The following is a 12,336-nucleotide window of genomic DNA, read 5'->3' on the forward strand; positions in this document are numbered from 1 at the left end:
AATGTTGTTTATTGGTCCAGTGGTGAGGATTTTTGTTTTCTTGACATTTAGATGTAATCCATATCGAAGGCTGTGCTCTTTAATCTGCATAAGTAAATGTTTCAAGTCCTCTTCACTCTCAGTGATCAAGGTTGTATCATCTGCATATCGCAGGTTGTTAATGAGTCTTCCTCCAATCCTGATGCCACGTTTTTCTTTATTATTTTAAACCAGGAGCCTGGTGTATAGAGCATGGGGTATTAGGTGGAAACCTGAGCCCTAGGAAGAATCTTCAGAGTCAGGAAATTTCATATTTGAAAAGACATACGACCTATCCAAAATGCTGAGAGAATATGATTTATGTTTAAAGGGAAGGCATGCAAAAAAAAGAAAAAAGACTGGCATTTTGAATTTAGAGCAAGCAGTTTGCCATTGGATGCACAGAGGCAGTAAAAGTTTGTGCCCATCAGAGAAAATGGCATTCTAGGACTGAAAGTTAAAAGAAGTTGGTGAGCAGACTTAGCTATGCTAGCTAGTCACCATCTGGGTCCACTTGATGAGTGGAAATGGGGGCAAATAGAGCAATGACAATACAAGTTGAGAGAGAAGAGGAAGGGGTGGTTGGTCTGAAGTTTAGGGAGTTATGTAGACTCCCAAGCCAACGGCACCAACCTAGCTCGAGGCAAGGGCTGAGAGTGAAGAGGTCAGCCTGTCTGAAATGAAAGGAAGTGTTTGTCGACTTCTAAGCTTGCAGTTGGTACTCATTTGACCTAGCAAGGGTGTCTAGGTTGAATTGACAAGAATGCAACCAAAAGAAATGTTTGATACTGTGAGTTGGTGTAAATTTCTATTTTGATGGCTTGCCTTTGGATAGTTCCAAATAGAATGAAGATTACAGAAAGAAATACGTTTGTCTTCTTAGAGTACTGCGTTGATGATGTTCTTGTTCAGTGTCGTTGAATCTGATCCGATTCACAGTGACCTTGTATAGCGTTTCTGAGGAGCAGAAGGTGTGTTTGACCTCCCTATCTTGTGGTTCAAAGTCCAATGTTGATCCTACAGCACCACACCAGGAATCCACTGGGTTGATAGGGATAAATTATTTAGAAATAAGATATCTAAAATGGGAGGAGATAAAGACATGAAGTGGCTAGCTTACAAGTTTTTACGGGTGTGCTTACAGTTGGAATGATATGGGGACAGTTAATCCATCATGTATAAAAGATCCAGGGGTGGTTGCAGTTTAGTGAACTACATCATATGGTTCTTCTAACCAGTCTTCATAACTTCCACCTAACTACTTTCCCCTGATGGATCTGGGTAAGAACAGGTGGGAGAAGATGCTGATGGGATAGGATTCAGTTGTGCTTGTAAACAGTTAATTTTGATTGTAAAACTTGAGACTCTAATATGGGTTTAAAATGAGTCATCTTAGAAACAGGGAGGGAACCTCAAAGAAAAGCCAGGAGTAGAATGTGTCCTTTGGATGCCAGGACCCCTGGGCATTGGCTCTTCTTGACTCATGGACAGAAAGCAGTGATACTGGAAGAGTTGCAGAGGAATGTTGTTGTGACATGCTGTCGAGTTGATTCTGACTCATAGCGACTCTGTATAGGGTTTCTAAGGAGCAGTTGGTGAGCTTGAACCGTTGACCTTGCAGTCTGGCGTATTAACCCACAGCGCCACACCAGGACTCCTACAGAGGAATAGCAACAGTGAAAACAAGAGACAGCACAAGACAGCTGTGGGCTTCTCAGTGTACGGAGCAAGTAAAGCTATAAGCTGCTTTGGGCAGGGGACTTACACGCAGAATAGTGTGTCATCAAGCACTTAGTTGGGGGAGTTTAGCTTGCTGACCCACAGAACTAGGGCCAAATGCTTTCAGACTGAGGCTTATGGTGTCTCCTGTGGACATTTTTCAACAGCCTTAAAAAAGCTTTGTAACTGCCTAAGCAGAGTAAAGCCCAGGCCAAGGGTCAGAGAGGGTCCTTCCTGTGGGCACAGCAGAAGAGAGGCTGTCTTGAATGAAAGAACCGTGCTCTGAACACTTCCATCCCTCAGAAACCCTACAACTGTGAGTATGCTGTTGGAGTTCTGTGTGGCCATTGAAATGAATTCTCAAACCCAGATAAGGAGAAGCAAGTGTGGTGGAAGGGATGTTTGGAGTCATTTTGTCATAGGGTTCAAACCATGCACTACCAGGTTAGTAGTCTAATGCTTAACCCACTGTACCACCAGAGCACCCCTTCTTTTATACCTGTTTAAAATTTTCCATAATAAAAAAAGTTAAATATTTGATAAGTCTGTATTTGTGTTTAGATGCTTAATTTTTGTAAAAATGGTGTGGTGGTATCGAAACCCCCTAACTTTAAAATGGGAAGGAGAATCAAGACCAACATCAGGTTGATTCCTATGAGGAGCAAATCAGATATACTTCCTCTTTTTCAACCTTTTTACCATTTCTAACAGCAAGTCCTCACATAGCACTCTCCACTTCTCTGCTGGGTTCATCAATTTGTTGAAATGGTCACACAGAATTCAGACAAACTCACAATTAAGAATTTATTAGGGAAGTAACAGGTTATAACTCAGAATCAGGATCAGGAAGCATGTAGGCAAAGCTTCCCTTATTTAATGCAGGACTCCTCTTGGCCCCCTGAGGACAGACTCCTCTCTCAGCCTGGCCTCTGTCCTACTTGGACAAGTGTTACAAGGCTCTTCTGGCTCTGCCAATACGTGTCTGAAGGTACCACACTCTGCCAGCAAGCTTCCAGCCCAAAGCCTTTAAGTTCTTTTGCTCCATGGGTGGTCAGCAGCCTCACTCCACTAACAGGTACCTGCAGGCACCCCACTCTACCCATGAATCTCAGGCCCAATAGTGCTCACATCTTTCTCTCCTTGGGCTGGTATGCCCACTGTAGCTGCCTTGGCTCCTGTCTCCTGGTTATGTTATTGCTGCTGCTTGTCCTCTCCTGGTGTCTCCAGTGTTACAGCTCTATTTTCAGGAACTACAAGGTTCTTGGCCTAGGGAGTACAGGTGGAAAGGGCACACTTCACTCTCAGCTCTTCCTCTGATGGTAGGGAGGTCTTGCCTTCTTGCATCTGGAATGGCTCATTTTAAGTTTATCAGAAGGCAAACTGACCAATGTCCTTGTTAGGATTCCTTATTTGCATGGTCCTACCCCCACAGGGGTTCCATTACCTTATTTGCATGTTTAGCAGGCTGTTCAATCTCCTTGTAGTCCCAAACATTTTGCGGGAATCACAAAGATGATAGCCAGAGGGGCCTATATTAAATAATTCACTGCATCACAATTTTTAAATATGTTGCTGTTTGTAAGGGATACTTGTTATATCATTAAACAATATTTCAAGGTAATCTAGCAATGTTATGATAATCTATCACTATTATCATTAATTATAAATGAATATTTTAAATACCCCTCTTATCAGTGATTACTGTTTTTTATTATGTGCACCTTTTGATGTAACTGACTGAGGAAGAATTGTCAGTTCTGCCATTTATGTTATATGCTTACATTGAGCTTTTATTCTCATTAACTCAAAATTTCTTTGATGGACATCTTTGAAGGCCAAATAACCATTTTGTAGGTTTGGTTTAATAAGACCTAGGTAATAGAGCCCTGGTGTGGAGCTGTAGGATAAGCACTGGATTGGTAACCATATGGTTGGCAGTTCAAATCTACCAAGTCACTCTCAGAAACCTGCATCAGGGTCATTATGAGTTGGAATCGACTCTACAGTACACAACAGCCAAAACGGGTAATATATTCTGTAATTCCTCATAGTGATATATTAAACTATTTTGAATGCTTAACAGTGAAGACAGAATTGTTTACCCTCTCTGATGTGGTAGTGCTACCAGGAGGCTTCATGTACCATTCCTAACATATAGCCATCTTCTATCCACCTCATCTAGTGAGGGGACCATGGTCAATTATAAAAAAATTGTAAAGTTGGATTTTATTTTTAAAACGAAACAAGGTTAAAAAAAATTATTTTTAACTGCCCTGCACACCAATGGGAGAAACTACCTGGAGACAGATATGTAGGGAGACAACTTTTCACATGGGATAATGAACCAATAGAGAATATGCCCGAAACAGCTATATTTAATTATATCTTTCAGTGGCCTATGAACGACTGGCTAAATGCCACAGCTAAGGCACATGTGAAAAACATATTTAAACTAGACTATGCTAGCACAAGCCATTATCCGTTTTATTGCAATGCATTCACCTCCGGGCTCTTGCCAGGCATCCCTAGGAAATGTCTCACAAGCTTTTAGGAAGAAGTCCTCTGCTCCAGAGGTTTGCTGGCCTAGGAAGGAAGACTAACTGCTTCATTTCAACTTCACAGCCCAGAAATGTGATTAGCACATTTAATGCAAATTTAATGGCAATATATGAATAGTTGAGAACAATTTATAACAACTGTAACTTCAACACTGGAGCCCAGCTCTCTAAATTCCTTGTTGGGACAATTCCCTATCTCCAGGGTCTCAGGGCCCAGCTACTCTTCTGGGTGCACTCTGCATGTCTCCTCTTTAACGTGCCTCAGGGTAACCGCTTTTTAATAACATGTCTACTGTATTCCACACAAGTGTTTAAAATTAATAGGAGTCCTGGTGGCACAGTGGCTGAAGCGTTTGGTTGCTATTCAAGGCCGGTAGCTGGAATTTACTAGCTATTTACAGAAGAAAGATGTGGCAGTTCAGCCCATAAAGATTCATCTTGGAAACCCTTTGGGTAATTCTACTCTGTCATATGGGGTTCTGGTGTGGCACTGGTAGCATAAGCTCTAGGTTCAAACCCACTAGCTGCTCTTGGCAAACCCTATACAGGGTCTCTATGAGTCGGAAACAATTCGACGGCACTAAATAGCAACACTGTTATATACGGTCTGGCTATGTGTGGGAATCAACTCAGCACTTTTTTGTTGTTGTTGTTGACTTTTAAAACACGGCTACTATTTCTTGAAAGGAGCTCTGGTAGCGTAGTGGTTACAAATCGGGCTGTGAACCTCAGGGTCAACAGTTTGAAACTACCAGCTGTTCCGCGGGAGAAAGATGAGGCTTTCTGCTCCTGTAAAGATTTACAGCCTAGGAAACCCTGTACAGGGTCACTATGAATCGGAACCGACTTCACGGCACATAACAAGAACAACTGTTTCTTGGAAGAGGTGCTAACTCCCACACGACAGTTGGGCTGCGATCAGCATCTGCGACTGCGGTGCACACTTAAATTTCTATCATTTTGAATTAAAGCAGAATCCATTCATTATTTTCGCGGTCCTTCAATCTTGGTGGACGCGTAGTCACCACCGAGATCCTCAAATGCAGGCTAAATTGGTAAAATGATCGAAAAATGAGAGAAAACACAGATGACGGATTGCCAACCTTCCAACCCACAAGACTGTGTGGCCGTGGCCCGTGCCAAATGGTTATCCATGCGAGTCATCCTGTAGTCGTCTTTCCCGCCACGCTGACCCTCAGCGTGCTTCGGTCGCCATCACCGAGCTACTTTTCCAAGTTTCAAAACCTTCCAACTTCGGTGGCGCACAGCAGCACGTTTGCAGCCAACGTTTATTTTTAGCTCCAAGGCTGGCGGCTTCCTGGTCAAGCCGCAGCCACACCTCTCGTTCCTCCTCTCCTCTGCTCCCAATGGGTGAGAGAGTTTCCGTAGCGTCAATGGCTGGGGGAGGGAGCGGGAGGTGGCCAATCAGCGCTTGGGAAGAGCTGGCGTAATTAGTAAGCGGCGGAAGACGGTGGGAGGGTAATGACGCAGCGAGTTTAAGTCGTGACTTTTCGGGGCAAAATCTGCATTCTTTTTTTCCCTTGAAAGTAAAGCGCACCCCTTACGCAGCCGCCTGACTTTTCAGGAGGGGGCGGGCGGGGCGGGGCGCAGTGACGGCTGTCGTGGCGGGGCTAGGGGCTCACTGAGGGTGGTCACGTGTGCACAAGGCGGGGCGGGGCGCACGGTCAGTTCCGGGCGGTTGGAGTGAGGGCCGGGTAGGGGAGAGCACGAGAGCTACCGCCGCGCCCTGTATGTGACTCCCACCGCCGCCCACAGCAGCAGCAGCAGCAGCAGCAGCAGCACGAGCCGCCGCCGCGGGTGGTGAAGTTCGGCGGGCCTGGGAGGCTGAGAAGATGCCGCAGTCCAAGTCCCGTAAGATCGCTATCCTGGGCTACCGATCCGTGGGTGAGTGCTGCCAGGCGGGGCGATTCCTTGGGCCTGTCGGGCCTGCCAAGTTTGGAGCCAGCGCCGCTGTGTGCGGGCGGGCGGGCGGGCGGGCCGACCACACCGCGCGTTTCGTAAGTTGGCGGCCCGCGGGCCCACCATTTTGAGTGAAGGTAGTGGCCGGTGGCGGCAGGGGCGCGGGCGGCACTGACCTAGGGCTCTTGGGCACGAGGCGACTGTGGGGTGGCGCCGTCCGGGCGGGCGGACAGGTGGCTGCCGGAGATGGCCGGAGGCTGTCTGCGGTGGCAGTGGGCTTGTAGCGAAGGAGGAGGTAGGCGTGCTAGACGTGGGGGGTCTGGAGGGAATGCTGGGCAGGAAGGAGATCGAGGCTGTTCTGGTGCAAGTCTAAGGCGGGGGTAGGCTGCCTTCCCCCACCCACTACTCTGCGGGACTCTGATGCAAGGCGCTCCGAAAAGGAAGGAATCACACCTGTCTCTCTTAACCTTTTACCTGCAAGCTCTTTGGATCATTGCTAATAGTAGTTTTTTTTTTAAAGTATTTTGGAATTATAACAAAAAACTGAAAAACAAAAACAGCACTTTGGGTGCTGTCTGTGGTGAAGATTAACCTTTTAAAGACAGGTAGGGACTTAATAATGTTTGACTACCGAGGGCGAGTTTTTTTATCTAAGAAACTTTTAAAAGATCTTTATGAAGATACCTCGTTGGTAGATACTGTCAGCGGCCAGAGTAGAAAGTAGAGGAAAAGAAATTGCAGACCTTTCGGTGTCCTATATTTTTCAGGAAAAAAATAAGGTCAGGTTCTTGTAACCAGGTTGTTAAAAGTGAAGTGATTGAAAAGTTTTTTTTCCTCCAGAGATTGGCATACATTTGAAATTGTTCCTGGCAGTTGCCTTTTTGGAGAACAGAGGTAGTCTGTGGTTTGGGTGGGGAGTAGACAGGGTGTCTATAAAGAATCATTTCCTAGCTTGTGATAAAACGGCTCAAATTAGCAGTGCTTCCGATTGAGGCTTTATTTTGATAACCAGCAACCTGGAGAAATTACCTTAGTGTTTGTTGTTGTTAAGTGCCATCGAGTCGATTCTGACCCATAGCGACCCTGTATAGGGTTTCCAAGGAGCAGCTGGTGAGCTTGAACTACTGCTCTTGTATTTCAAATGACTTTGCTGTCTGGCGCATTAACCCACAGCGCCAGACAGCAAAACCCCTGTACAGGGTTCTATTTTAGTGTTTTGTTGTTGTTGTTAAGTGCCTTCGAGTCGGTTCCGACCCATAGCGACCCTGTACAGGGTTTCCGCGGCTGTAAATCTTTACGGGAGCGGAAAGCCTAATCTTTCTCCCGCGGAACGGCTGGTGGTTTCGAACTGCTGGCGTTAAGGTTCGCAGCTCGATTCATAACCACTACGCTACCAGTGGAGTACAAACTAGGCTGCTAACTGCAGCAAGGTCAACTGTTGGAATCTACCAGTAGCTCCTTGGAAGAAAGATGAGTCTTTCCACTCCGGTGAAGATGTACATCCTCGAAAACCCTTTGTAGGGTTACTATGAGTAGGAATGTACTCGGGTGCGCACAACTACCACTATTTCATGTTTCTAAGAAGAAAAGGAAAGTTTCAAGTCTAGTGACAGCAGGAAGGGGTAACAAGAATGTGATAGGAAAGCTTGTAACTTCAATTTATTAGATGAATACCCAAGCTATGCTTTTCTGTTCTGCTTCCTCACCCCATTTTCCACGCCAGTGTCTCTGCTCTTTGACCGGGAGTAGCTACAACGTGCTTACTCATTTTATCATCTCTCTGCATCAGTGTGCTTGGGGTGGGGGTGGGGGACACAGCATCATAAGAATAAGGAAAGAATCAAAGGATAAGAAAAGCTTGTGTGGAAAGATGAGGTGCCAGGCTTCATATAGATGATGACTCTTGTATGATACAATGCAAAATCTTAAGTATATATGGGAGAAAGATAGATGAAAGCCATACAACTACAGCCATACCTTACATCAAATTGAGACTTTAAAGTTGCCCAACAGTTGGCTCCCCAAATACTAATATGGAAACCAGGATCCAATTTATTTGAAGCCTGAGTCACAGTTCTTGCTGCTTTTTCCCTGTTTTTATTTACTCGTCTGCTTTTAAAGTACTGTTTGTTAAGTACCATCAAGTCAATTCCAACTCATAGTGACTCTGTATAGGGTTCCCAAGGAACAGCTGTTGGGTTTGAACCACCAACCTTGTGACTCAAACAATCCTTTTGGTCCAGTACATTACTCTGCAGTGGAGACTATTTCAACTCGTGGTAACTACATGTGTTCAGAAAACTGCTCCATAGTTCTTCAGTAGGAGCCATGTAAGATAAGCAAGGTTGGCATTTCAAACTCAGTGGCTCCTCCATGGGAGAAAGAGGATGCTGTCTGCTCCAGTAAAGATTTACAGCCATGGAATCAGTTCCAACTCAAAGTGACCCCCAGCATAGGGATTCCGAGGCTTTTAAGTGCTATCAAGTACATTCTCACTCATAGTGACTCTGAATAGGGTTTCCCAGGAGCAACTAGTGTGTTTGAACCGCCCACCTTACTGTTGAAATTGACATTGTCCTACAGTGCCACAGCAGTACTATAAAAGGAAGTAATTCCTTGATTGCCATTTACTAGCTACTCTTCAGAGACTTATTGTGCTCAGATTCTCAGGATTGACATGTTAGCTTGAACATGGTGCTACACTAGAGAAATTAGATTGGGAGTTAAGTGCTGTCCAATCAGTTCTGACTGATAGTGACCCTGTATAGAGTTTCCAAGCAGTGTCTGGTGGGTTTGAACCACGGAACTTGTGGTTAGCGGTCCAATGTTTATCCTGTAGCACCACACCAGGACTCCAGATTGGGGGTGGTGGTTAAGTGCTGTCGAGTCCTTTCCAACTGTGTAGAATTTCTGAGGAGCAGCTGATGGGTTTGACCTGCTGACTTTGTGGTTTGCAGTCCATTGCTAATCTATAGCGCCACACCAGGAGAATCATATAAAATTAGTCAAATAGAAACAATAAGTTAAATATCGTATACCACTTTGACTGGACTGCTGGTGTAGCGCTGTAGGATAAGCACTGGACAGAGAACCACATGGTCACGGTTTAAACCCACCAGCTGTTCCAAAGCCCTGTACAGGATTGCTATGAGTCAGAAATGACGTGATGACACTTTACAACAACTTTCACTAGTAGAATATTTGTCATTGTGCCAAATTAGTTTTTACTTTCAAATAACTATTGTTATGATTAGTGTAGTACTGGACTTTCAAATGTTCTTTAAAAAAAAAAAAAAAGGTTGATAGAATTACCAATGGTGTTGGTGTGCCATGGAATTGGTTCCGATTCATAGTGACCCTGTATAGGGTTTTCAAAACTGTCAATCTTTACCTGAGCAGAAAGCCTCATCATCTCCCACACAACAGCTGGTAGTTTCAAATTGCTGACCTTGAGGTTTGCAGTCTGACTTATAACCACTACGCTACCAGATCTTCTAGAATTACCAAATAGGTGAATAAAACAAACCCTAACCACTCCCATCAGGTTGATTCCGAATCCTAGTAAACCCTCTATAGGGTTTTTGAGACTAAATCTTTGCTGGAGCTGAAAGCCTCACCTTTTCTCTAATGGAGTAGCTGGTGGGTTTGAACTGCCAACCTTGTGGTTAGAAGTCTAGAATTTACCCTGCAGTGCCACAAGGACTCCTTAGCAGATTTAAAAATACATATAATTTTTTGATAAGTTAATACAACTCTTTTCCTAAACAACTTTTCATGGAATTTTTACTGTTAAAAGCTTTTAAGGACATGTCACCTATCACTCCTTCCAGCTGGCTTTGAAGCAGTGCATTTATATTTTGAGTTTTGGTGATGGGTTTTCTTGTTGTTGTTGTTATTTGGAGTGGAGGTTGTTGCCCCATGTACTCTTCTCATTACATTCTATTGTTTCTATGGCAACAAAGTAATCCCATGGTAGGAGTTACCTGCACTTAAGTTGTGGCATCAAGTAACTGTTTAAATAAAATCTGGTACATCTTTTACTAGAATCTTATTACAGAGAACATTTATCTAGTTTACTGTTACATCATAATCAAAAGGTTGGCCATATATAAAACTCTGAGGTTCTCAAGAGGAATGGGACCGTGGAAATATGAAGTATTGTAAGAAAATGAAACAACTTTGAAGGTCTTTTGATATAAGGAAATTCAGCAAAAATTACTTAATTGCATTTCTTTTCCAATGAAATTTTTATTTAGTTCTTGTGTTTCCATTTACTATTTTTAATTTGTCCTGTGTTTCCCAAGCATTTCACTGGAAAAATGAAAACATTATTTGCCATGTAGAAAATTTTACCAGTAGGTGACAGTGTATGTTCAGCTGCTTAATAAATGTTGTGATGTTGTATACTTGTGGTGAAGATATTCCTGTACTGAATTGTGAAATTACTTCATTTTTTTTTTTTTTTCAGTTTCATTGATTGCTCACTGGAAGAAAGTAATCCGAGCTTGCATTTGTAATTATTGCTCACCTGTGCTGAATGCTATTTTGTTCTCCATATGGATTATATCTATACATACTTATTTTTCTCATTTCACAAAGAAACCTGTATCCATTAGCAGTCATTCTGGTAACCGCCTATCTACCTCTGTTTCTATGAATTTTCCTATGCTGGAAGTTTCATAGAAATGAAATCATACAATGTGGCCTTTGGGAACTGGCTTTGTTCATTTAGAGTAATGTTTTCCAGGTTCATCCATGTATATATATATATCCTTTTTTTTTTTTTGCCTAATATCTCATTTTGTAAACATCTATTTATTCATGCATTGTTGTAGTTAAGTGCCTTTGAGTTAGTAACTGCCCGCCTTCCACCTAGTGCTAGCTGACAGTGTTTCACTGCTATTCATAGGTTTTCAGTGGCTAAACATTCCGAAATAGTCTGAGGTGGTGGTGGTTATGTGCAGTGGAGTCGGTTCCGACTCATAGTAACTCTGCACAGGGTTTCCAAGGCTATAAATCTTTATGGGAGCAGAAAGCCTCATCTTTCTCCCGCAGAACAGCTGGTATCTTCGAACTGCTGACCCTGAGGTTCGCAGCCCGATTCGTAACCACTACATTATCAGAGCTCCTTATATTCCACATACAGCTTATTAAAACATGTCTGCAATTGGTGGATGGCTGCAGACTAGTTTTCTCAGTAATATATTTAGTAGTCTCATAAGGCTGACTTTGAAGGAGCTCTGGTAGCGTAGTGGTTACGAATCGGGCTGCGAACCTTAAGGTCAGCGGTTCGAAACTACCAGCCGCTCCGCGGGAGAAAGATGAGGCTTTCTACTCCCGTAAGGATTTACACCCTCGGAAACCCTGTACAGGGTCGCTATGGGTCGGAAACGACTCGAAGGCACTTAACAACAACAACAACAACAAAGGCTGACTTTGGAGAAAAGGTCCAGTCACACAGGGGCTTCTGAGGGCATCAGCTTGTTGTTGCTAAGTGCCGTTGAGTTGGTTCTGACTCATAGCGATCCTGAATAGGGTTTCTTAGGAGCAACTGGTGGCTTTGAACTGCCAACCTTGTGGTTCACGGTCCAGTGCTGATCCACAGCGCCACACCAGAAGTCCTAATATAGAAAAGTCATCTTAGATTATGGTGACTGTACTGGGGGTTCCTCAGGAATCATCTTGAAAAGTTTTCTTGAAGAATGCAGGACTATCATGGGGTCTTAAGTTTTTTTTTAGAAAATTGAAAATGACATTGATGAGGGCAAAACAGGAATGTTGTGTTGAGGAATTTTTCAATCATGACAGAGCATCTGCTTGTTCCCCCAGGCTAGCAAGGGCTGTTTTACGAAACTTTCATTGGGAAACCTGACTTACTCCATTTTTGTTCTAAAAATTCAACATTTAAAAGCAACGTGATTTGAGTCTCTTGAGGATGCCAAAACTGCCTTTTTACTGTGGTATAAATTGTGAAGACTGCAGAATTTTTCAGGGAAGAGTTTAAGTGCTGTCGAGTTGGTTTCAGCTCATCGCTAACCCTTCAGAAGTGTATAGACCTAGATGGGAAGATTATGTTGGGAAATAATAGCTTCACATTTTGGTAGTATTTTTTTTTTTTTTT

The 12,336-nt window shown here is 43.6% G+C and overlaps 1 protein-coding gene across 1 annotated transcript in view; it reads left to right on the forward strand.

Moving 5' to 3' along the window:
• The first annotated feature begins 6,133 nt into the window (after window positions 1-6,133).
• RHEB (Ras homolog enriched in brain) overlaps window positions 6,134-12,336 on the forward strand; it is a 58,205-nt gene continuing 52,002 nt past the window's right edge. Inside the window, exon 1 of the mRNA XM_006873671.1 lies at window positions 6,134-6,200. Coding sequence (XP_006873733.1) covers window positions 6,149-6,200 — 52 coding nt within the window. The 5' untranslated portion in view covers window positions 6,134-6,148. The remainder of the gene's footprint in view (window positions 6,201-12,336) is intronic.

This window comes from Chrysochloris asiatica, unplaced genomic scaffold, assembly GCF_000296735.1.
Source record: "Chrysochloris asiatica unplaced genomic scaffold, ChrAsi1.0 scaffold00249, whole genome shotgun sequence".
NCBI classification, from domain to species: domain Eukaryota; kingdom Metazoa; phylum Chordata; class Mammalia; order Afrosoricida; family Chrysochloridae; genus Chrysochloris; species Chrysochloris asiatica.